The 27,617-nt window shown below is 34.4% G+C and overlaps 1 protein-coding gene across 1 annotated transcript; it reads right to left on the bottom strand.

Moving 5' to 3' along the window:
- Positions 1–197: 197 nt before the first annotated feature.
- Positions 198–27,547, bottom strand: LOC123535611 (uncharacterized). The gene is made up of 2 exons (XM_053528571.1): positions 27,460–27,547; positions 198–5,825 (listed from the first exon to the last, which is right to left on the bottom strand). Exon 2 carries the CDS (start codon positions 5,810–5,812, stop codon positions 4,799–4,801), a length of 1,014 nt encoding a protein of 337 aa, XP_053384546.1. The 5' UTR covers positions 5,813–5,825; positions 27,460–27,547; the 3' UTR covers positions 198–4,798.
- Between the last annotated feature and the right edge of the window lie 70 nt (positions 27,548–27,617).

Genomic DNA, 27,617 nt, shown 5'->3' with positions numbered 1-27,617 from the left:
TTGTAGCGGCGTATTGGTTGTAATACATTTTTATGATCGCTGGACAAGCAGAACAGACAGAAAATATAGAGAGAAAAATATAAGAAAAAAATGTACATGAAAATAAGCTCATTCGACATACACAGATGTCGCATGTTATAAATAAACAGCAACTGCAACAGTTGGAAAATACAACATTACAAGTGATACATAAAATGAGCAATTTGACGACTGTATATTATCTCAAAAACATAACATATTCGTTCGCTCTTATACACACACATATATAAATATACATCTGTACATATTTACATATATTTACATAATCATACAAATATACCTATACTAAATATTCATAGCTAGATGTACTTAATAGGTATTCTTGTACGTAAGTTCTATCTTAACTCAAGGAAGGGATATAAATCTGTTCAATGTTAGAAGTAAAATAATTGAATTAGCCTCCCTTGGATCAGAGTTTTCTCTAAATATATGACTATTCGCGATCTGCATGGATATCACGGACAAATCTTGATCAGGGTTTTAATACACACACGTATATGAATATACATCTAAACATATTTACATATATTTTACCTAATCATACACATATACCTATTTTAAAGTCCTAGCTAGGTGTACTTTATAGGTATTCTTATACGTAAGTTCTATCTTAACTTAAGGAAGGGATATAAATCTGTTCAAGGTTTGAAGTGTAATAATTGAATAAGCTTGGACCAAAGTTTTCTTTGAATATAACACTATCAGCGATCTACTATACTGAGTGTGTTAGAAATGGAAGCAATGGGTATTTATACAGGGAAAATGCTTTTTTTTTTTTTTTTGGAATTATGAAGGTACTCATTTACTTGTTGATGTTTTGTATGATTTTGGGGCATTCATGCATGTACGTTTACTAATACATGTGGAGTGTTGACATACATTTTACACTTTGTGATAAATGTGTAAACGTGCAAATCGCACAGTTACCTAACCCTTCTTAATACTTTTACGGTTTTCTCACGGATATAAATAATGCTCTTATACATAAATAGTATGTAAATATGTTGTTACACGGACATTTGATTTGGACTTCATTTGTAACAATTATGTATACAATTTTGGTCAATGAGATAATTCATTATCGTAATGGGATAACTCAGTTGATTTTAATGTACATTATTTACTACGTGTATTTGCAGCACGTACACGTATACGTGCACTCTAGGAAAAAAAATAAAAATTCATTAGTAACAATTATGTATACTATTTTGGTCAGGGAGGTAATTACTTATCGCTATAAGGTTCGCTTTAAGGTTACATGTTGTCAGTTAATTGTAATGTTCGGTGTTTAGTACGTGCATTTATAGCACGTACACGTATACGTGCACTTGAAGAAAAATAAAGATGTCATTTGCTCTATACCCGCTAATGACACCTGAATGAACACAGTATGATTTTTTTAACGATTATCAAGCATACGGTGTTTTATATCACTGATAATAAAGCTTACATCAATTTCGGTAAGAGTACAGTAAATCTAAATATTCATGACAAAAACAATTAACGACTTCAGTAAATGTAAAAAAATCTAGACATTGACTACAATAGTGTATACAACTCTGCACATTGATACAAAATAGCGTTTCTCTATCAAACCAAAACATAGTTGAATATATACAAATAGTCAGGGCGAATTAAGCACGCATGTACATGTATGAATTAGTGCAGATATACTAAAGAATTGTTAAAGTAGAGAACGGGCATTTTGATATATCATTCGGCTTCACTTTTATTATGGAATGCGCTAGGTATGCGTTTACTACTACAAACATAAGAGTAATAAAATACAATGTAAGTAAACAAACGAAATATAAGCTTTTATAATAATACCCGAATTGTATTAATTAGCATAGAGTGTAGAGGTATGCGTGTACTAATACATATATGTACATTGTAAACAAACAAATGTGGTATGTTTCATGTAATAATACTCAAAACATTGCAACAATGTTCATAGATCAATTCATAGAAAGTAGAGGTATGCGAATAGTTATCATGTAGTTAAAATGTAAATAAACAAATGAGGTATGAGTTTTTGTAATAATACCGAAGTATATCAATTAGTATAGAGTGGAGAGGTATGCGTGTACTTATTCAAATATCTGTCATGTAACATACACATTGTAAACAAACAAATGTGGTATGAGATTAAGTAATAATACTCGAAGCAAAATTATTTTTATAGAATGTAGAGGTTAGCTATGCATAAACTTGTACAAAGTATTTATCGTGTAATTTATTGTGATGTTGAATAAACAAACGTGGTATGATGTTTCATGTAATAATACTCAAAGCATTGCAACTATGTTCATAGATCAATTCATAGAAAGTGGAGGTTTGCGAATAATTATCATGTAGTTAAAATGTAAACAAAGAAATGTGGTGTGTGTTTTTGTAATAATACTCGAAACATAGCAAATTAATTTAAAGTTCCAATTATCGAATGTAGAGGAATGCATACCATCTATTATAGATATTAATCATGATATTAAAGTACAATGTAAATAGACAGTTCTATTTATAGAATGTTGAAGTATGCGTGATAAATGATACAGAAATTTATCATGTAATTAAAATACAATGAAAATACACACAATTGTGGTATGAGTTTTTGTAATAATACCCAAAGCATATAGTGTCAATTTGACAATTGTGTAAAGTACCCAGGAGCTCGCCGATGTTCTGGAATATAGATTTAAGTTATCCATATAAACCAGATGTGATTTCTGTTATTGTAAGAAACAGAAATGTTCATATTCCAATACCACTAAGTTAGCTTTTCATTATAATAGCTGTTGTCAACTTATGTGAACAATTTTTGAAAAATAAAGTTTACTCTATATTGAAATATGATTCCCTAATTAAACAATAGTTTCTTTGAATTATCTGTTGTGCCATTAAATAAAACACATGATTGTATAATACCTGAAAATGTAAAATATGTTTTATATCAGATACGTGGCTGATTAATTTGAACTCCATATGTGGCGGAACAAAAGCGGTTGATATACACGGATTTTTGAAAACGTGTTCATTGATGAAGTAATATATATCCAATCTCTGTTTTAAAGGTAAATGAAGTTGTTTGCTCAATATGAGGGCCATTCTAAAAATAATGACAATCTTGCTGGAATATGATACACAGTCTGTGAACAGACTTCAAATATAGTTTATCCCTTCAAAGTATTCGTCCTTGACTCCCCTGCACTTCCGCAGTCGAGAAATCCAACATGAACGCTGCAGAGTAGTCTCCCCTTGGTATTTTCTTGACTTACTGAAAAATACCACTTCGATAAATATTGCATCTTTTACAGCTTTGGAAATATGAAAAAGTCACAAGGACTTAGATCTGGTGAATACGTGGGATGATTGATTTGTACAATTTTTCATCTTTCAGAAACTTTTGAACGATGGTATTTTTGTTAGCCGCGGCGTTTCATGGATCAACTGGAGACCACGATGGACTAGTCCTTGGACGCATTTTTTGTTTGTTTAACAGCTTTCAGTACATTGTTGTTATAAAACATTCCATTGTTTAACTGTCTTTACGGTGTCAGTGCCCCTTGAGCTAAAGAAGATGGAACACGAAACCTTTTTGACACTTTTTGCAGCCACTGTTGTCTATGCGATGTTGTGGCACAAAAATAAATCCAGGCCTCGTCTCCTGTTAAGGAGCACAAACAACTGAGGCTCCACCACGCCTGTCAACTGTGAGTATATTTCAGCATTTTAACACGAACTGACTTTGTGTGGAAATCATAACATGGTTTATCAATCGTCTGTGGTTAGAATCTGTGACATTGTGAGATCATCTAAATCTGAGAACTTTTTCAACATTTCTTTAGCACATTCGACCCTATTAGCACCCATCGGGCACGAATCTTTATTGAACTCAAATGATTGAGGAGAATCTCGTGAGTTCTCCCCGTTTATCTTGGACACCGTGTGACTGATTTCTTTATTAATCGCACCTCTTATAGCAGCAGTGTTCTTTGACGTCACTGCTGTTCTGGGCCTGCCAGCACGAGATCTTTCTTTAAGGACTGCCTGGCCATTTTTAAATTTACGTATCCACTTGTAAACAGTTTTCTCTGATACTGCAGACTTCCTATTTGAAGTATGCAGTTCCCCTGAGTATCTGCCTTGCAGGCATTTCTAAAAAAAAGAACATACTCTAAGCTACATGTGTTGTACTTAATGTATATTTTCACACCTGATACAAAACTAAATAACCTTTCCGCGGCCGTAACGTAATAAAATGTATTAGCGTCTGATGGCCCTTTCACGCTTTCGTCGAAACAACATTTATTACACGAAATTCATTTTGAAAATATTTCTAGATGTCTTAATGTCTAGCTCTGCAGCTCTCAAATACGGAAATATCTGACATCCGAGGCATATACTGACACTTTCAGACAACATCAAATCGGACCTGACGATTTGACGAAGTTCCAAAAATCTCATTTCACAGTGAAATACCACGAACTTCCTGAACAACTCTTATGAACAACCTTTTTTTAATGAATGAATCTGGATGTAGATGAACAGCATTTCTACGGGCTGACACGTTAACTAATTATAACTAGTGAATTTTTTTATCTTTTTGCCATTCTTGTGTATACTTCATAATATTTCCTGAAATTTTGAAGTAAAACATTCATGACTATTACTTTCATATTCGTGATGGAGACAGTTATCGTATAAAGCTTTCTACGGGCGAACTGAGGACTTACAGTAGAACGAAGAATACCCTCGTTGATTAGTCTAAGTTTGAAAGATATTCTGTTAATCTTTCTTTATCAAACGTTAAAGTTTTCGCAAGTCGACCTTTTTTCTTATGGTCAACAATGTATCTACTGCCGTGAGTTTTTAAATGTTTGACAATCCATGTGGATAATTTTGTTGATCTTACTGGTTTGTAAACCTCTGTGATCCAGTCGTCAGCCCACCAGTTGTCGAAATAAGGAGGATAATAAAAATCGAAAATTTCTAAATGTGTACGATGAACCATATCGTGTGTCAATATATGAGTGTTTCCTTCATGACATGTGGGCCCAACGACACCTACGTTTAGCGGAGTGTAGTGTAGTAGGGATGAAATTCCTACTGACGTCCAGTTCCGAGTTTCAAATGAACTATCATCGTTAATACGAACTAAATAATCCATGCCGTCTTGATAAGCTTCTCGTGCTATTGCATTGACAGTTCTTGTAAATGTTCCACCACGGGTCACAACAGTTTTAACTTTGTCAAACGTTGTTTCCAGTTTATCTTTAACCGTCTCTAAATAATCACCTTTATCAATTCCAACATATATAATGTAGGTATATTCCTCTTCTATAGTTTTGTATATAGACGGTATGCAAATCTTTACTAAACTTAATTGTTCTAGAAGTGGATTTTTAATTCTTTTCGTTGAAGATGGTACTAAAATGCCAACCGTAATGGCACTTTTATTGAATTGTACGCTATCACTATTTGCAACACTAATATTCAACGGAAAAGCATTCTGCTTGCTTTTGTCTGTGGTGTTCGAAAACATGTTATTTATATTTGAACCACCTGTACTTGAAGTTGAATTATTATAAACTCGATCTCTGATGTGTCTATCTTCTATCACTGACATTTTGCGTCCCAAAAGTCTAATCGATGAAAAGGGCTTTGTATACATAACTTCATCCATTTTAAGCACGACATAGACTGAAGACGCAAACACGCAGATAATAAGAACCCAACTTCCTTTTGTTTGCTTTTTCTGAATACAGCGTGCCATTTTAAAATCCTACCTGTAATAAAAACATATAACTGATATCATGTACTAGCTAGTTTAAAGCCGCTTCTGTGCTAGAACCGACACTGGATCGCAAAAGAACTCCATCTATATCAGCATTAAAATCAACGATATTTATATAAAGGACCTCGGACATTTTCCTATTCAGATTGCCTATCTGATTAAGGAAAAAGTGACATAGGGATAGACTTCTGAAATTGCATAGTTATGATAGTTGAAGACCATTTCTTGATAAATGCGACTTCATTTTACAAGTTTATGAACAAAAAAGAAGACTTTGTAGACATTTCTCATTCTCTTTTCTATTAAAATATGAACATAAATGATTTTTACGTTTTAAACATCTTTCTCCCCAGTGACGCAACAAAATAGTTCCCATGCCTTTGTAAATAATTATTATATACGTATGTTGCAAAAATGGCACTTGGTCACTGGTGGGAAAGTGTTTAAAATTGAAAAAAACTACATACAGGGTGTCAGCAAATAAATTTTTACATAAATATTTGACACTTATTGCATGTGTTTCCTAAACCTTACATATATACAGCTTTATTCATTTTTGTAAATATTTCAAGCACAGAAAACACTAAACTAAATAAATAGGGGACATAGAAAGTGAAGCTAGAAAGCAGACAGATCCTTATAAGTATATCTTATGAATTGTTCAATCAGATCAGTTACCTCTTGACAGTCTAAGTCCGTCGATTGAGTGTCATCAGGATTGAGACAACTGCATCTGTCGTAAGTCAAGAACCAAGCAAGTGGCTTCGACATATTACATATGTGTCTTCAACGTAAACATGACAAAGAAATACAGACGAACTTCTATACTTAGGTGCAATTTTTTTACCTTTTGTAGGACACAGTTGAAGCGAACCTAGAATGCATTTTAAGAGCAACATTTGCTTTTATTTGATCCAGCATCCTATACCCTAACAGAACTACATCAGACACCATCTCATTAACTAACCTAGTTGCTTCCAGAACTTACACTGACACCCATAGAACTAATACTGGCTCGCCCATAACTAACACTGACACGCCCAGAATTAACACGTCTGAAACTTTTTTCGAAGCCAACCGAAATACTATAGTAAGGACCTCAAAGAACTAACACAGACACCCCAAGAATATCTATATAAATGTTGATACTAGCTAGTGAAGTTCTGTTCCACCGATATAAAATGCTAAAAGTAAGGCATCCCTGAACCCGCAGTGGAATAGGCAGTCTCCTGCACCCCTCCGTTTCGACTGAAAAAGGCCAACTATGCCAATGTATGGCCAGCTACACCACTCCATGTATTCAATAATAATCCTCCACATAATGCCCGGTCAGTATTTTATACATGTGTATAAATACAGTATAGCAATAGATGTATAGAAAACAAACAATAGGATATGATCAATGCAATCATTGTTATCATGGGCACTCGGGTGGAAATAACTGAAGTACAGTTAGGGACCAAATGTTTTGTTCCACTTTTATTTTTTCCGTTTCGTTTATTTTCAAAAATGTCAATAAAACTGATAATCTGCATGGTATCAGTTTATTTATTGTGTTAAAATATTTCATAGTAGACATACCTTAAATACCAATGCTTATTTTAACTAAAAATACACATTTTAAATTTTTCAAAAATATGACCCTTAGTTACAAACTGTTCGAATTTCAAGAAAACGAATATAAAATAAAACTATTTTTTGTGACAGTTTGATAGGAATATTACTTATCAGTATTTGAAGCGGTTATATAAAACTATCAGCTACTGAAGTCAAAAAATAGCATTCAACTTAGGGCAAATCCCTAGCATAATGTCCGATGTCCTTTACGAATTTGTACCAATGGATTCCTTTCATACTACCAGTAAGATTTATATCAAACGAGACTGAATTCAGCAGTCTTGTCATAATTTCAGCTTATCCATCCCGAAACTTATGTATGTTTACAAGTCAGACATTGTATTGTATATTTTTTAAAAGCAAAGTTACTATAATTGCCAAAACGATCCATGGTAATATTCTATATTAATAACAGCGGTTGCAGCAGGGAAGAAGCAAATTGCGCAATCTATAATGCAAATATTATGCAAAGTGTCTGATATCACTTGCCTGCTACTTTTTTTTATACCTGATATCAAAATTAAGCCCCTCCCATATCATCCGACTAGTTTTTACATCAGTTTCCTTCCAGATTGAATTTTATTACAGTCCAGTTTTAATGTTGCACGACTTTTTTTCCAAACAGATTCTTTAATCTCTAAATGGCCATAGCGACTAAAGGGGCAACCGAGGCACTTGCCTCGGTCATTTTTTTCTGCCTCATTTGCCTTAGATGATTATTTTGTCTCGGCCATTATTTTTGGTCTCCGTCTTTTGTTGTGCCTCAACTGTATGAATTACCAGGCAACCGTTCCGGAAGAATCTTATTTCGATTAAGTAAGTATTTTGATTTTCGAATCTGTTTTTATATGAAATAGACAATAGTGTAGATAGATCTACGACGTCATGTGCAACTGTGTGACGTATGCGAGATATTTCAGTATCGTACTTAAGTTGGTGCGCGCATAGTCCCAATCCGTGATTCTAGTTACCTCCTCTGACGGTCCGTCCGCAGAGTCACAAGCAGCCACTATTAAAAATCGGCGTAATTTAGGTATTTCAGTCTTTCAAACATGATTGCAAGCATATTGATGATTTAACGGCGAAACAAAAAATATTTCTAAACAGCAATTTTATTCTTGTGCTTGTCTTGTGAAATACACGATATGTCAGGTCATGAGCACTTCGTAGTTCCTGAAGAAAGTCACCCACTGACCTACATTATCGATTTGTTTTTCGCCATTGGTGACGACACAGCTTTATTAGGTCACTATTGGCGCATTTCATTCATCATGAGTCAGGTACCGGTACCGGATGAGCACAGCGTCTCAGGCTAATTCTAAATGTATTAGCGCAATATTATTTTACATTTACTACGATCTAAAGTTGAATTATAAAATTTGAAGACAAAACAAAATTGGGAGAGAACTATTCACATATATTCTCATGTGCTCGAACGCCCGGGATAAACTTTGGTGAACAAATCGAGTACGACTTCACATTGTGCTAAATGCTGTACGTTCATACATGTATATTTAATAGCTGTTTTTCTATAGTTTTTTATGCAGAACATGTCAAATAACATTTCTGTTCACGAGATAAATGTATTACCTACAGCAAATTAAAATATTTCTTTCGTTTTTCATACTGTGAAGCTTATAATTCATGTTCATATTTTAATCACAAATGATTACGCCCGTGTGCGGACGTGGAGTTGGACGTTATATCAGACTGAAATGAAATGAAAGTGATAATTACGTCATGAGTTGGACTAGTGCGCGCATAGTCCCGATACGAGGGTATTGAGTCAGTGATTGCGCATATTAATAGTTTTTGTAATTTTGTAAATTTTAGAAAAGAGTACAGGGCTGTAGTTTTGCTGATTTTAAGTATTTGGTGTATGATGTCTATATATACAGTAGAACTATAAAAATGCACCCCATATATATAAATATCAATACAAGTCACCTCGCAAATGTTTTATATTGCATTTATGGGGAAATAATCTCGACGTTTAAATCATTCATTTAAGATGTTCCACGTGATAAAACATTTCTGTTGCATACGTATATTTTGAAACTATAGATCTAGCATACGGTATGAATATGGATTTCAGATCTGTCTAATGCAGGTAGCATATTTTTTATTATTCAGGCCTCCTGCAGCTGTTGCAGCCGTTGTTATTCATATGATAGCACCTGTCCAGGTAAAATAACCTGCTCAAACGCTAGGATTTCATAAAGGTTTATCATCAACGCAAACAATGAATACAAGTTTTTACCACTATTACCATAAATGGATGTTATGTTAACATATTTTGATATCATTTCACGATTCAGACACATCAGTAAAGAAATTTAAGTAGCCTAATGTTCGACAGATTTGCCAGATATAATACTGAATCAAGTTTTGCGGTTAGAAAACTGGGCTTTGTATTAACCTGATAATTCATGTAAGCACATACCCTTGTATCGTAATATATGAACACAGTATCTACAATACTCTGGAAAAATAATCAGATGAAACTGCCTGTATATTACGTAATGAACGCCGCAATGTACTAATTAATCTTTGTGCTTTTTAGCTCACCTGAGCCAAAGGCTCAATGTAAGCTTTTGTCGCCGCTCGATGTCCGTCGTGTGCCAACAATTTCTAAAAAAAAACTTCTTCTTCTAAACCACTTGGCAGATTTAAACCAAACTTCACAGAAAAGATCTTTGGGTGGCCCCATTCAAAATTGCCCAACGAATTAAGATTCATACAGAACTTTGGTTGCCATGGCAACCGAAAGGAAAATCTTTAAAAATCTACCCATCAGAAACTATGAGCCGGATTTCAAAAACATTTTGCAGAAAAGATCTCTGGGTGATCCTCTACCAAGATTGCTGAAGCCGTTCTATTTCGGTAAAAAATATGGCCGCCAAGGGGCGGGGCTTATTTTAGCTAGATGACTATATTGTAAACTTCAAAAATCTTCTTCTTCAAAACCACTGGGCAGATTTAAAGCAAACTTCACAGGAATGATCCTTTGGTGGTCCCCTTTCAAAATTGCCCAAAGAATTAAAATCCATGCAGAACTGTGGTTGCCATGGCAACCAAAATGAAATTTTTTAAAAATCTTCTCAGAAACTTGTTTTGAGCCTGATGTTTTGAACCCCTCTCACTTCCTAAGCATTGCGTCACACCAATCAACATGGGGTCACACTCTGCACATGCAAATAATGAAATATTTTTAGCTTACCTGAGCCAAAGGCTCACCTGTCCGCTTGATGTCCGTCGTCCGTAGTACGTCGTACGTCGGTCCGTCAACAATAACTAATTTTCAAAACCACTGGGCAGATTTACACCAAACTTCACAGGAATGATCCTTGGTTGGTCCCGTTTCAAAATTCTTCAAACAATTGAATTTCACGCTGAACTATGGTTGCCATGGCAACCAAAAGGAAAACTTAGTAGGGATGTTTGTCCTGACTAGTAGATGACCCTGAGGGTAAAGGTTATGGGCAAGGTCACCCTTATTCAGGTGAGAGATATAGGGCCATTATGGTCCTCTTGTTTAGTTGCTGTGATCTCATTACATGGTAGACAGGACTTACTGTATACCATCATAGTATGACTAAATGTGCAAAACGTCCATAGAAATTTTTACTTTATCAAAAACCTCACCCAATCAGCCTTCAAGTTTAATTTGTGGAACTTCGTTTTTAGCTCACCTGTCACGTAGTGACAGGGTGAGCTTTTGTGATCACCTTCGTCGCCGTCCGTCCGTCCGTCCGTCCGTCCGTCCGTCCACAATTTCTTGTCTGCACAATAGTGGTTTCATTTATGATTTTATTTTAACCAAACTTGCACACAACTTGTATCACCATAAGATCTTGGTTCCTTTCTTGAACTGGCCAGTATCGATTCCAGAGCTATGGCCCCTGAAAGGGCCAAAATTAGCTATTTTAACCTTGTCTGCAAAATAGCAGCTTTATTTATGATTTTATTTTTACCAAACTTGCACACAACTTGTGTCACCATAAGATCTTGGTTCCTTTCTTGAACTGGCCAGATCCCTTATGGGTTCCAGAGTTATGGCCCTTGAAAGGGCCAAAATTAGCTATTTTGACCTTGTCTGCATAATAGCAGCTTCATTTATGATTTGAATTTAATCAAACTTGCACAAAACTTGTGTCACCATAAGATCTCGGTTCCTTTCTTGAACCGGCCAGATCCCATAATGGGTTTCAGAGTTATGGCCCCTGAAAGGGCCAAAATTAGCTATTTTGACCTTGTCTGCGCAATAGCAGCTTCATTTATGATTTAATTTTAACCGAACTTGCACACAACTTGTATCACCATAAGATCTTGGTTCCTTTCTTGAACTGGCTAGATTCCATTATGTATTCCAGAGTTATGGCCCCTGATAGGGCCAGAATTAGCTATTTTGACCTTGTCTGCACAATAGCAGCTTCATTTATGATTTGAATTTAATCAAACATGCACAAAAACTTGTGTCACCATAAGATCTTGGTTCCTTTCTTGAACTGGCCAGATCCCATAATGGGTTCCTGAGTTATGGCCCCTGAAAGGGCCAAAATTAGCTATTTTGACTTTGTCTGCACAATAGCAGCTTCATTTATGATTTGATTTTAGCCAAACTTGCACACAACTTGTATCACCATAAGATCTCGATTCCTTTTTATACGCCCTAAGAGACGTATTATGTAATCGCCTAGGTGTCCCTCTGTCTGTCTGTCTTTCTGTCTGTTTGTTAGCAATTTCCCTTCCGCTCTGTAACTCTTGAACCCCGTACATATCTGTACCTTTAGGGAAATTTTAACTATATTTTCTCATGATTCTTTTGATTGATCTTGTTTATGGCCCTCTTGTTACTTTTATTTTTTATTGTCGAAAATGACGATATGATTGTGTGTATATTCGTATGCCGAGAAACATACCTATCATGAGCATTGTAGAACTACGCAGGACATGCTGGCCATTCACTTCGACCAGAAGCCACCAATTATATTTCTATTCTTAAACTTTCCTAGGAAGATGATTCCCCTTTTCACACTCTGCTGGCTAATAAATTGGTTGTGTATTGCATGCGGATTGCACAATAAATCCCAGAACCTCTGTTCTCAAGTGAGAACTTGAGTTCTCGGCTGAAGAACCTAGGTTCTCACTTCAGATCACAAGTTTTTTTTTCAAAACCTATGTTCTGAATTGAAAAATGAACAATATTTCGGTAGGGTTTATTACACATGTATGAACACCAGAATAAATGAAACCCAAAAATAACCAGAAGTTGTCAATTCTAGATACATGTATTTAGATCATCGTAAAACAAATAGGACTAACTAATGATTCTATTGTTGCCACTAAAGAAAAATAATTCCTATATCTTCTTATTTATTATCAAATAGTACTTACTGTATAAAGAATTAGAATAACCGATTTAATCATATCCAGTTATTTGGACCTATCATACATGTAAATGTACAGGCTTCGACGGTCATCTTCTATTTCAGGTAATGGAATGGATATGATTTTGGAAATTAACGGACATCTTATCATCTTATCATCATTCAAAAACGTTTATAAGTTTTTAAAATGTATATGTTGTTATTTCACATGTTTTCTAGAGAAACTTAGACGTGATAATAAAGGAATTTATATCTTTAAAAATGACGTATGTTGTGCGAAGAATATTCCTCCAGCCGATATACAAATAAAAGGGACACGTGCATATTTTACTTAACATAGAATACACTAAAAACAAGAATCTCTATGTGCAAAAGGATATTAAATGTTTCATTCATTCCGTGCTTTTTTGTAAAAATAAATTTTATCTCTGTGATAGGCCCGGGCCATGCTTCATAATACCATCATTCCGTCTTTTGCTCCTTCTGTTTTTTTATATTAAATGTCTAAATATGGTCATATATGGGGTCATTTAAAGTGTAATTGTTTTAAAACCATTACATACAAACCTTTTCATACTGTCAATAAATATCTTTTGAATTATGCATATTTAATTTTTGTTCACTTATTTTAGAAAATACTGAACGGTCTTCAGCGCAAAGTCGTTGTATAGCCACATACAGACGATTGCTAATGCCGCGTTGACATTATGATGAAAAGATGAAAGTTCACATTTGTTATTTATCATTTTAGTTAATAATTATGTATTTCCTTTTTGTGAAAACATAATACGGTTTATTTTCACATAATATTTTGAAGAACAACTTACTTAAGCGCGACGTTGTTGTTGCAGCGTCATATGCAGACGGCAGGTAATGGCTATCATGATTATTGATGATTTGATTTTAATACAAAGAATCAATCGTTATGCCTTCGAGTGGTTTGTCGTCTAATTTATCACGGTGCAGAGTTCAGATGCGCAGGAATCGAACCACGAGTGGTTAAATATCTAAGCATTTGAACGATGAACCTTGGTAAAATGGTTTTATACTATTTCTTTCAATCACATATCAAGTCGTTTTAACAACATTAATTTTTTATTGAATGATGAGATATAGAAAAATAATGTCATTTTCCTCATGTGTGCAACGTAAGATTGAACTGTATTGAGCGATTTGGTAGATCGCGGAGTGAAAAGGTAAAGTTTTTCTTTTATATAAAACCAACGCACCAGAATGTGTTCTTTTATGCCATATTATGATATTTGTTGCAGCGGCAGAGCGTGGGACACACCCTCCCACACCTACCCCGTCGGCGGTTTGCCTATGCCGTTCAAATTTTATCCAGCAACAAATGCGCATACTTATTTCATTTGCCTCGGTAAAATTTAGTCGCTTGCTATACGGACATGGGAAGGGTGAGGTTCCCATATCAGCCTCGACTTGATAACATTGATATGAAAAGACAGTAGCCGGTTATTCTCTATTAAGGATAGTGTACCTCCTTTTGAAGAGTATTAAATTCCTACAATAAACTTACTTTGACTTAAATTTTTCAAGGGGCATAGGTTCAAGCCCAACTGGGACCAATTTTTTTCCTTATATTCCTTTTTAGCTCGTCTGATTTTTTTTTAAAAACTACGAGGTTAAGTCGTCACTTGATCGTCTGCGTCGGCGTCGGTGTTGGTTATAATTTTTGTTTAAGGTCTACCTTTTCATTCTCAAATACAGTAAGAGCTACAGCTTTGAAACTTTGCACACTTGTTTATCATCATTAGGGAACAAAGTAGGTCAAGAACCATAACTCTGATATGCATTTTGTCAGAATTATAGCCCTAATATAAATTTCTTTGTTAATTTTTTTTTGTTTGGTCTGCCTTTGATCGCTACAGCTTCACACTGGATAACCGGCTATCCCGAAGCCCGCTGGACAACAAAAACCGCTGGAAAATACCCGCTGTAAATGGGTACGTAGAGTTTTTCATTTATTTCTATTGATGCGAAGCCAAGCCTTACAATTCAGCTTTGCAGTTTTGTTGAAGAATGGACATGGCTTACATTTCCAATTTCTGGTCTGAAAATGATCGTTATATTTATAGAAAGTTCCTAACAATTCCTTCATTTCTTTGGCCTGAAAATTCTGACAAAATACCAAAGTTTTACGCAAATGTCTTTGTTTATGAACAACCTGTGAAAATTTCAATGATTTGGATTAACAGATGTATCTTTTCGGAGCATCTGTGTGAAATTTCCAGGTTCAACGTTCTATCTGAAAAAAAGATATTAGCCGTAAAACATGTATGGTTGAAAAAATATGACTTTCGAAAACCGCCGGTAATACTGTCGCTGAACTCGGCTGTTGACATTTATGGACTATCCATTAACTCAGATGGCTATATGCATATCTTTGTATATAAAACATATCATTGGTAGTGATTTGACCCACTGGCACCAGACCAGGGAAAAAATGCCGCCGTACATGTTTTACCCTACCCCTAGATATATACTATAAGTATACCTAGGGGTAGGGTATACATTTTCAGTTGCATTTTATTTTGGTCTGGTGCCTGTGATTTGACCAAAACCTAATCAATAATAAAAGAGACTTTGTTTCGTTTCATGCGGCTTTGTCAAATATGACCGTATTCCTTCGCACCCTGAGTAAATTTTTACCAAGCACTCGCAGTATTACCACACCTTCACCATACAAAAGATACTAATATAGAAAGTTTTGTTTAGTTTTGTTTAGTCTGTTGAGTTTACAGTCACACTGGCATAATTTAGATCGTATTTTCCAGCTTTTGACAGTGAAGGAAGACCCCAGGTGACCCTCTGGGTTACTTTAGAAAGTACTTTACCGCGGATATTGTAAGTGAAAATGATTGCTTCTGGTAGTCAATCCTTTGAATAGCTTTGAATACAAATTACAATTAATTCATAAAACCATACATTCAATATTACAATTCATACATATGCTAAGATGAGAGGATCATATCTTTAATGCATCTCTACCTTTAATATAGATATTTCCTCTCACGTATTTTGCAAAAGAACCTACTTTTCTGTATTTTAACTCTTCATTATGGTGAAAGTGCAACAAATGACGTATAACTCGTCGTACATTTTAAATCCACATTTTCAGTAGTAAAAATTACATATAGTTATTTATATTTTTTCTTTTATTTTACAGTAATTATTTGTGGTTCTTTTACTGGAGACCGATCCTCGTTCACCCCCGTAGATATTTGACTACTTTTTTGTTGTAACATGTCGTAGTTTGAATGGGATAGAATACTTGTAACACTTATATCACGTTGTTCTGGAATAGCAAACTCAAATGTTTTAGTTTATCCAAAGTTTCCCATTTTAAAGTTCATTTTTTTCTCCTTATACATTGTCATGTTTTAAGATAATTATAATTTATACAGCACTGGATAGATTTTGAAACTAGAATTCATTTAGAACGTGAACCAAGTGATTAAACACTTAATATTAATGCTTAGCAATACTTGTAAACCAGCTACTTAATATTTTTATTAAAGAAAACAAGCACGAGAGTCCCACAGGAAAGGCCACATTAAAACAAGTTAAATTGTCATGTAATACAAATAAAGTCTGTAAAAAGATCCTTTGGAAGCATAGAATGCACGCCCCTAGCCCCGGCTTAAGCGGAATTCTATTACAAAGATACTGAATGGACTCCATGATCCCAAAGGGCCAGAAAATATAACAACACTGAACAAATATAACCTGATACAGATATCGCAGTCAGGCTTCAGACAAAACCATTCCTGTCAAACTGCGCTAGTTAAACTCATAGATAAATGGCTCACAAATATAAATAACGGAGAGATAATTGGTGCTATATTCTTTGATTTAAGAAAGGCGTTCGATCAAGTTGATCATGAAATTTTAATTGAAAAATTGAATTATTATCATATAAGTCATAATTCATTGTTTCTTTTCAAATCTTATTTAGAAGAACGGTTTCAATATGTCGTTGCTAATAACGAAATGTCAAATAAAAATTTAGTTCAATCAGGGGTTCCTCAAGGCTCTGTATTAGGACCTGTACTTTTCTTACTTTTTATAAATGACTTACCACTTTTTATGAATAGTTGTGATACAGATATGTTTGCTGATGACCCAATGATACACACCCATAATAAAGACCATACGGTAGTCGCAACAAACTTACAAAAAAGTGAAATGGTGCAGTGAAAACAATATGGTGGTTAATGTAGAAAAATCTTCAGTCATGAGTTTAGGTACTGTACAAAAAACCACAATAGCACCACAAATAGATATTTCATATGATGATAAAATATTACCTCATGTAGAAACTCAAAAAATGTTAGGAATCTATATTGATAACAATTTAACTTGGAATAGACAGATAGATCAACTGTGCATCAATGTTTCACGTAAAATAACATTACTCAAATTACTCTCTAAATATGTTCCTAGAGAATCGTTAACTGTATATTATAATTCATACATTCTTCCTCTATTTGATTATGGTTGTGTCGTTTGGGGTGGTACTTCTGCCTACAACATAGGCAGACTGTCCAAACTTCAAAAACGTGCTGCTAGGATAATCCTTAAAGCTGACATTATGACACCCTCGGCGGACATGTTCAGGGACTTGGGGTGGCTGTCAATCACTAAACGAGTGACCTATTACACATGTCTTTTAACTTATAAATCACTTAATAATATGACACCGCAATACATTAATAAATTGATCACAAATGTTTCTTATTCTAACAATAGAACCTTAAGATCGGTCACAAATTAACATCTCAAAGTTCCTAGATCTAAAACAGCATTATTTGATAGGTCATTCTCGGTTGGTGGGCCCAGGATGTGGAATGGACTCCCCTAAGAAATCAGAAATCGCGAAACTCTAAGTTAATTTAAAAAAACACCTTAAACTGTATCTTTTAAATGAAACTATGTAAACAATCTCGCTTTTATTCAATTAATTCAAACTTAATTTACATATTTCAATACTTACTGGTACAGGCTCCGTGGGTATTGTAACCTCGTGGGGCAGTGTGTAGTATTGTTTCTTTAAAAAAAAAATAGTGATGGCACAATTAACCAGGGGGTTTGAACCTCTATATGCAGCCCGTCTGGACGTACCATGTAAAGCTTTCAGCACTGGTATTAGCAATAGGGGTAAGATAGCCTCAGGGGAAGGGTGCTATTATGATCGTTCGTTTCCTTATTTCCTGATTTGTGCATTCCATTTCTCTGACCACCACCCACAATATCATTCATAGGTGTAAACTGTTCATTCTTCGCACTCGTGAGTTCTCAGACATTGTAAGTTTCACGAAAAAATTCTTACATACATTTATAAAGATATATATACATTATTCATTACAAATCTTCTCTTGATGTTTTTTTTTTTTTTTTTTTTTTTTTTTTTTTTTTTTTTTTTTTTAACTTACTTTACTTGTGGCACTGCTTTCATTTTTATTTTTTATTCTCTTCTTATCTAATTAGTTATGTATAATTCATATGACAATTTTGTCAAAAAGATAATTTTCTTCTTATTTGTTTTCGTTTTTTCTTTCTTATTCATTTTTATCTCCCTTCATGTCTTATCAATAAGTGTAACAGCCTTGCAATGTTCGCATTTTTATATCAACAGTTATTATGTTTACTTTAGTCTATATCTGTTATTACATATGTAACATAATAACAATATTATTTCCTTAAATGTAATCCAACGTTTTCCCGTATTTTTCTCACAAAAGAGTTTTAAGGGTTTTAGTGCGCGGATTACAAATAACATTTATTCTTTCACCACTTGTACATAATTTTATCTTATCTTAATCTCTGTTCATTGTACTACATACTGTTTATGCCACTAAGAATTAATTTGTTCATAATACATTATTTTTATCCATGTCTTTCAATTCACTGTATATATTAGGATGATTTTTCCATTATTATGCTAGAGGACCATATGTTAGACTGGCTATAGCCAAATATGTTATCCTCTTTAAATAAAGTTATTATTATTATTATTATATTATTATTATCCAAGTACGGGGAGACTTTTAAGGCCGCCATACGGCCCTTAACGATTGCTGTTGTGATAGTTAATAAAATATATAAAAAGATCCTTTGGAAGCATAGAATGCAACCAAGAAAAATAATAGCAGACTCGGTTTGATCCTTATATTAATATATTGCCCTATATAATCGATCTTTAGCCGAAAACCGGTCTATGGATGTAGAAGTTACAGCCAAGACAATGATTTCCGGATGGACAAAGCGACGGACTGAACCAAGCAAACCTTTAGCCCGAAATACCGCAAAAGGACGGATCATGGAGGCAACCAGTATTACTCGATATGGCATTAAGGGATCTGTAAACTAAATAACAAATAATGAATAAAATACGAAATAAATTGCAAAAAGAACAAATAGGTTAAAAAGATACAAAACATACATAAGAAGGGATACAGTAGGGTATAAAATGACAACATGACTGTTTTAAAAAAAAAACTTGCATTCGACTGTATTCTCGATAGCCAGCATCCCAATTCAATGACTGTACCGCCGGCCGTTTTCGACAGTCATATTTTTCACCCATACATGATTAAGGTGGAATGCGCCTAATTTGAAGTTATCGGGTTTCGTTACGAAATTTTGATTAACATAAAATTCAGCATATTCCTCGTAGACTGCGGAATTTACTTTTTTGATATTTCTGTAACTTTTTTCTCTGCAAACCTTCAAAAATGACCATTGACGTCCATTTTTGATGAACCGCGATTTCACGTCCATCAGACGATTTTCGTAATCGTTCTGTTCATTCTACAAAAATCGATTTGCTTGCTAATCATCATATTTTAATTTAAAAAATGTCTTTAAAATGGTGTTTAATTTATGGAGATCATTTTAACGTAAAAGTCGAGATTTATGCACGTCAGAGCGACATATATGACGTTGAGTTTTGAATAAAATTTTTACTTCTATCTTGTCTCATGTAAAATCCAAACGATAGAATTTGACAAAAAACTAACATGATGATGAAAACTTTATTTTCTGTCGATTTATGGAATAAAATTATGGGGTCACCGAATTCATTTTCGCGTAAAATTACATTACGCTACCCCTACCCCCAAATCACAACATAGCTTAGTTTACGTGTTTTTTCTGATATATCTCTATTAAAATCTAAGTATTTTACGCTCTCATTCATCAGAGGCTCACTTCAGATGTAAAACGAATCTTGGTACGTGAGAAAGAGGGTTTTCTTTTTCAAAAGAGGTCTTTATAACTGTAAAACTGGCGACCGGTGCGAAATGGTTTCAATGCAGAATTTTTCGACAACTTTGCGTAAAATACTGATCATGTTATTTTTGAAAATCGCTTTAAATATATTTCTTTATAATAATGAATATTTTTCTCAACTTTTTCTTATTCAAAATACCAATAAATAAGTTTTCCGTTGTAATACACTGCTAAAATGAAAAGACTATGCATATGCAATTGTATATATAGTTCGGAGTTTTCACACTTGAAACAATATTATTGTAAAATATCATAGTTCAATATCATACAACTTCAAATATTTTAAAGTTTGTTATTTCAGACGTATGACCATCGACTTAGCCGCCCCGCCACGGTAGTAAACGTTGTTTGAATCTTGTTTTTCTTTTTATTATCCCTAACACTCCCCAAGCACGCACGAAAGCACGCACGTACGCAAATCCCATAAGATGACCATAAGTTAAGTTGCCACGGGCTTGCCCGGTAAATTACCTACTCTACACAAATGTTCATATATACGACGGCAGAATTCGGTTTTAAAGGTCAGAGTTTATTTTTTATTCTTTTGATATTTTATACCACAGGCGCTATTTGAAATAAATCATAACTTCTATAATTTCCGTAATCATGATATAAGAGATACTATCCCTAGGTTACATGTACGTGTTAGTGTATCCTTATAAACTTCCGATGAATGTTGAAAATCGTTACATTCAGAATTTGGACATCTAAGACGCTTTTTGAAATAAAATGTGAAACCTTACACATATACACGTGCCCGTACAAATCCCAATATCTCGTAAATACGAAAGCAGGGTTTGCAAGTTTGAGCCTCCAGTCCTCCGTACAAAGTTACGATTCTTGAGTCGCACATATAGATAATGGCAACATAAAATTACACATGTTTAACAATCAACCGCTGTTGAATTAGAGAGTCTCTGCCACAACCGCTACTTTCTTTTTTTCTTTTACCCCACCCGCTGAGCTCAATAGAAGGAACGCAGATCTATGAATCGTGAGTTCGATCCCCGGGTAGGGCATGACGACTTGATAGGAAGCACGTGTCAGAAATCATTCGTCCTCCAACTCTGATTTATGCGGCGAAGTCGGAAGTAACTTGTTGAGAATACAGAATCCAGAAACACTGGCTAGGTTATTTCTCGCCGTAACATAGAAAACAGCGCTAAACCCAAAACAAACATTTGTTTTTCGTGGAATATTTATCAGTTTTAGTAGAATGTTTACCCATATTTGTGGTGTTTGATAGGTTTCTACTGTTAGGAAAAAGAATTACATATGGAATATGTTTCTATTACGTGTCTATGAATACAAGGATAACCTTCTATACACTCTTATCTGGAGAGCTAAAACCTCTTAGCAAAGGATGGTGTTTCTTTTCTAGCCAAATTAATAAATAAATTAACCTTTTCAGAGCAACAGCCTCCGTATAACAAATATATTCTGTTTCCCCTGAGGTAGTCAAAGAGGATGCACTTTATTCAAAATGGGGTGTCCGAAATCGGGGTGTCCGACTACTCTCCAAACAATCGAAATATTCCCCAAGCGTAAAATTTGTAGTAAAGTTAAATAAATTAATAAAGTTTACTCAAAAATGATGATAAAAATTACCTCAAATTTTCTAAAGTTGTATTCTATTTGTTTGTCTCATTTCATTTCTTTATGTATCCAGTTTTACGCTTAGATAATACGTAACGGAAATAGCGGCTTGTGATGGAATTCTGTACAGGTAATAGTTAAAATTAAAAGGTTGAGATAATTCAATTAAAAGATTTTAATTATATTCTATCGTTTTCTTATTTATTTTTGTAAATGTGCATCAATACAGGACTCTTCATGTATTACCGTTAACTTGCGAAATAAATCATTTCAATCTCAGAAATGTCAAATGAAATTATTGCACAGTTGTAAAGAACTCAAAGTGTGTTTGTCTTTATCCCAAGACATAAGAAAATCCATTGAATCATTATTTTTTAAATCTGGGAAACGGATAGAGTAATGTAATTCAGGGCAACGGTAATGCGGTGTCGATTTTGTCGCATTTTCTGAATGATTGAATATAATCTAAACATTAAAATCTGAGTTCTACACTGAAATGATTTCGCCGAAGATAGCAGAATTGTAAAGAGTATTATGATTTAATTGTACTTAGAAAAATAAAAAAGTAGATTTATGGAAGAAAAGAGGATATACTGGAAAAAATACTCAGTTGCGCTATCTTGTGATTTGGGGGTAGGGGTAGCGTAATGTAATTTTACGCGAAAATGAATTCGGTGACCCCATAATTTTAATCCTTCAATCGATAGAAAATAAAATTTCATCATCATGTTAGTTTTTTCTCAAATTCTATCGTTTGGATTTTACACGAGACAAGATTGAAGTAAAATTTTTATTTAAACTCAACGTCATATTTGTTGCTGTGACGTCACTTAAACGTAAATATCGACGTTTACGTTAAAATGATCTCCACAAATTATACACCATTTTAAAGACATTTTTAAATGAAAATATGAGTAGAAAACAAATCGATTTTTGTAGAATGAACAGAACGATTTACAAAAATCGTCTGACGGGCGTGAAATCGCGGTTCATCAAAAATGGACGTCAATGGTCGTTTTTGAAGGTTTGCAGAGAAAAAAGTTACAGAAATATCAAAAAAGTAAATTCCGCAGTCTACTAGGAATATGCTGAATTTTATGTTAATCAAAATTTCGAAACGAAACCCGATAACTTCAAATTAGGCGCATTCCACCTTAACGTCAGAAAGAACTTAGAACAAGGAAATTTCACACAGATGCTCCGAAAATAGACATCTGTTTAACCAAATGATTAAAGTTTTCACTGATTGTTCATTAACAAAGACATTTGCGTAAAACTTGTCAGATTTTTTAGACTGAAGAAATTGTTAGGGAATTTCCATAAATATAACGATCATTTTCAGACTAGAAATTGGAAATGTAAGGCATGCTGCCAAGTTAAATTGCAAGGGGGCGTCAGAATAGCCGGTTATCAAGTGTGAGCTTTGAAACTTTGCACACTTGTTTACTATTATTAGGGAACTTAGAAGGCCAAGAACCATAACTCTGATATGCATTTTGTCCGAATCATAGCCCTTTTTGTACCTAGAAAATTTGAGTTTCTTAGTTAATTTTTTTGTTTAGGTCCACAATTTCTCAAAAACTTTAAGAGCTACAGCTTTGAAACTTTGCATGCTTGTTTATCATCATTAGGGGGACACATAACTCTGATATGCATTTTCTCAGAATTATGGCCCTTTTTGTGCTTAGAAAATCTTAACTATAACTCTTTTGTTACATATTGTCCAGCACTTGTACTCGTAGGCGGTGCTCTTGTTCTAGTAAGATTTTACTTTTTTTCAAGACTTATTATTGCGTAAAATTTTTTTATTTGATAAGTGATTTCTTGCCGTTCAAAGTGAAATCACCTCTGAAACAGAAAGGACAGAGTTAGACATCTTTAAAAATACTGAGTCACATGCGGTAAAAGTTCTCTATTTCGCCTTTACTCTTTAGATTACATATTGTCGGAGAAATGTAGGTAGGTTTTACTTCTGCCCCAAGCTTATTTTTGAATGAAGTGATCAAAATTTAAAACAGTCTCACATAACTCGATCTTAATTTTTCAATGTAAGAGTTGGAATTCTGTTCATTAAATGCTTTCTCTTGAGGCACACTAGAAAAAAATGATATTAACAGTTTTATTTTGTGTTTTATAATTGTTTACCAATAGTTTGACGTTTCTTTTATCAAAATTAATGGTATAATGAATTCTCTGCAAACGTTTTGGACAGTGGTCATCACTTTGAAATTTGTGTCTACTTGAGCTTGAGGAAATATCATGGCTTATACAAAATTTATAAAAAAAAAAACGACACGGTAAAAGTTGTTTAAATTTTGCATACAAGTCTCTCATTGGATACAGTATATTGCTGTAACATTGTTTTGAAAATCATGGCCGTAGCGACTACTGAGGCAACCGAGGCATTGCCTCGGTTATGTTTTCTGCCTCACCTCAGTCGAGTTTTCTGCCTCAACTGCCCCGGTGTGTTCTTACCGCAGCCATTATTTTTAGTCTCTGTCTTTTAGTTTGCCTTAGCTGTATGAATTACAGGCTTTACGGTAGTATCTAATCTCGGTTTAGTAATTATGTCTTCAACTATGAATATGTATGTTATATAAAATATGGAACAGTGTAAATACACGATACGACGTTACAACTATGTGATGTATGTGAGATATTTCAGTATGTGCGCGCATTTCAGATCTCTTATGCAAGTGATCTCATATTACACGTGGTCTCTCAAGCAAGTTTGACTGTACTTAAAATTGGAAATCCGTTTATAGCACTGAAGGCTACCTTCCACCCTACTCCCAACCACACATTCTTTAATGAAGTTTATTAGTACAGTGAGTGATTTTCAACAAATGTTTTTACCGCTTTAACAATAAATGGATGTCAGGTTGATATTTTGATATCATTTCATGAATCAGACACGCAAGTAAAGAAATTTTTAAAAAATCTTCAAAAGATTTAACAAATATAATAGTAAATCAAGTTTTGCAGACAAAAATGTTACTCATTAAGTTACACTTACATCGTAATCTAAACACGCTAGATGAAACAATATATATGTACAATACTGTGGAAAAATGATTTTAAAATGTATGAAGCGTAATGAACGCCGCAAAGAATGTCTTTATGCCTTTTTAGTTGCAAGGATCACATTACTTGGTAATACTGGCATAGGTTGCAGTGTCATTGAATTTGTAAAATAAAATGGGAATAAAGCAGCCATCAAAGAGAGCGACTCAGCTTGGCTGCTTAAGACAAGTGGAAGCTTAAGTCATGTTGAAATTAGTTTGTTGATTGGCTACTTAAGGCAAGTGACTATTTAATGCAGGTTACCGCTAAAGCAGGATTTACTCTATACCTCTGTCACAGTTCATTAGATTATATTGTTATCAAATGTGTGCAAAATGTCTCCCTGAAACTTGCAAAATATGTTTAACAACAATAGATCTTGGATTCCATGATGAATCAGTCAGATCTAATCATAGGTTCCGGAGTTACAATCCCTTATTTCCGCCCCCCCCCCCCCCCCCCCCCCCCCCCCCCCCCCCCCCTCCGTTAAAGAACCAAAATCTGTGAATTTCTGCCTTGTGAACACGGTAGAAGTGCCATTTTACATTTGATTTTCATCCAACTTACGTACATCTAACTTACAACTTAAGTCACAATAACTTTTCGATTCCTTTCGAAAACTGGCTAGATTCCATCATTGGGTCTAGAGTTACTGTCCCTAAAAGGGCAAACTTTTCTATTTTAGCCATATAGAGGTTTCCTTTATGCTTTGATTTGAAACAAACTTGCCGGAAATGTTTATCTTGATGATCTCTAGGCAAAGTTTGAAACTGGTTTATATGGGGTCAAAAACTAGGTCACCCAGTCAAATCAAAAGAAAAGCTTGTTAACACTCTTGAGGCCACATTTACAATCCTATCTTCATGAAACTTAAATAACGAGGTTTATCTTGATGATAGGAACTGGGCCATGTGGGGGTCAAAAACTAGGTCACCCGCTCAAATCAAAGAAAAAAGCTTGCTAACATTCTAGAGGCTATATTTATGACCATATATTCATGAAACTTGGTAAGAATGTTTATTTTGATGATTCCTAGGCTAAGTTTGAAATAGAAAATAATAGGTTAGTGCCGTAGATGAGAAAGTTTATCTGGCGAGGTGGAGGAGGTTATCGGGTGAGCCGAAGGCGAACCTGATAACGTCCGGAGCCGAGCCAGATAAACTTTCTCCATCTTAGGCACTAACCTATTATACTATTTATCTTGTCATTACTTCATTTTCCGATATTTGGCAATTTATTTTACAAAAATAAGTGTGCGAGAGCCGTTTTAATGACGTCATATTCGTATTGACGTCACTTATATAATGACGTAATCACCGACAAAATCGCAATAACTTCTTCAATTTTGAATAAAAACTCATTATTTGACCACTCATTTTCTTAGTTCGGACATTTCCAACACAATGGTGATGGTTTCAATGCAAAATTTCTTATGACAACAATATCGATCATAAGGTCACATGATCAACTGACCGTATATCACTGGTCACATGATCAACTGACGGTATATCAAAAAAAGATATACGGCACCCTGATATCGGGTCGAAAATACTGCAAGTGACAGGATAAACTGGATTATAAGGGATCAAAAACTATGTCACCACTAAAATCAAAGGAAAAGCTTGTCGCAGAGCACACATTCATGATCCTATCATGATGAAACTTGGTCAGAATGTTTATCTTGATGATTCCAAGGCCAAGTTCAACATGTAGGCGATATACGGTCATCATGACCCTCTTGTTATTTTTTGTGTGCTAAGAGCAAAATCATTTAAAGTTAAATAATCGGTACTGAAACAGCTTTATTTGGAATTATAAAGAATTTACTTTCTGGTTCCATTCCCTGTGTAAGCCAAGCTGACATTTGTCGATTAAAGATATAGAGAATCTGTCATTGGTTTTTGGTTAAGATCAGAAAATCCCAACCCGAGGGCGTAACCGCTCAAGTTTTAAAAACGAGTGCCAGTGTCGTGTGTTAAGAACTTAGAACGGTGCGCCCGAGGGTTGGCCGATTCCCGATCTTTCACAGTAAAAGAACACCAATGATGGAGTTCAATTTCCTCACTAACCGACACCATAAACCTCCCAACAAAGCAAAGAAAATATGACATAATTAAAACGCGGTGAAAATGACGACCTACGCATAAGAGACGTCGTGACATTCAAGACGCACAATAACAAAGTTTACCGCTTTAGTTTTAATGGTATGTAAGCTAACTTTACGTGTTTCTAATCTATAAAATAATTAATTTGAATCGGAATACACTAAAAGGAACGGAGAGAAAAGATAAAGTACTAGATTTTTAATATTTTACATAAAAGTATGTATATTCAGGTGCATGAAGTAGTCCCTACACAGGATGTGGGAATAACCATGTGAAATAAGATTTTCCAGCATTCTAAAAATAGAGATTTTCTGTCCATAATTTAGAAAAACAAATACGGACTTAGATCTCAGTTATCTTAAATTAAGTATATCATTAGATATCATAGTATCTTAAAAATGTAGGCACGGATACTCCAAATTTAGCAGTTTACTGCTAAAAATCCAGAAATCGTCCATTATTCTATTATTCTTTCCAATAAAAATATATTATAGTAGTACATGGAACTTCCAAATAAATGTATAGATTTTAAATTTTACCCTACAGATTTGGTAATCCTATTCCTACAGCATAGTAAATATTTCACAAATGGTCAATCAAAAATAATTTTAATAAGATGCGCACTTTATATTTCAACTTAAATGCTCACCATCTTCAAAAGCAAATGAAACCATACTGGATTATGACCGACAATTTGCACCA

Source organism: Mercenaria mercenaria, chromosome 17 (assembly GCF_021730395.1).
Source record: "Mercenaria mercenaria strain notata chromosome 17, MADL_Memer_1, whole genome shotgun sequence".
Taxonomy (NCBI): domain Eukaryota; kingdom Metazoa; phylum Mollusca; class Bivalvia; order Venerida; family Veneridae; genus Mercenaria; species Mercenaria mercenaria.
Note: the sequence above shows the minus strand (reverse complement) of the source record. Positions and strands in the feature narration are given on the sequence as shown.

Bases quoted from the DNA above. Each gene is read 5' to 3' on its own strand.
- LOC123535611 (XM_053528571.1), bottom strand. From the start codon at position 5,812: ATGGCACGCTGTATTCAGAAAAAGCAAACAAAAGGAAGTTGGGTTCTT.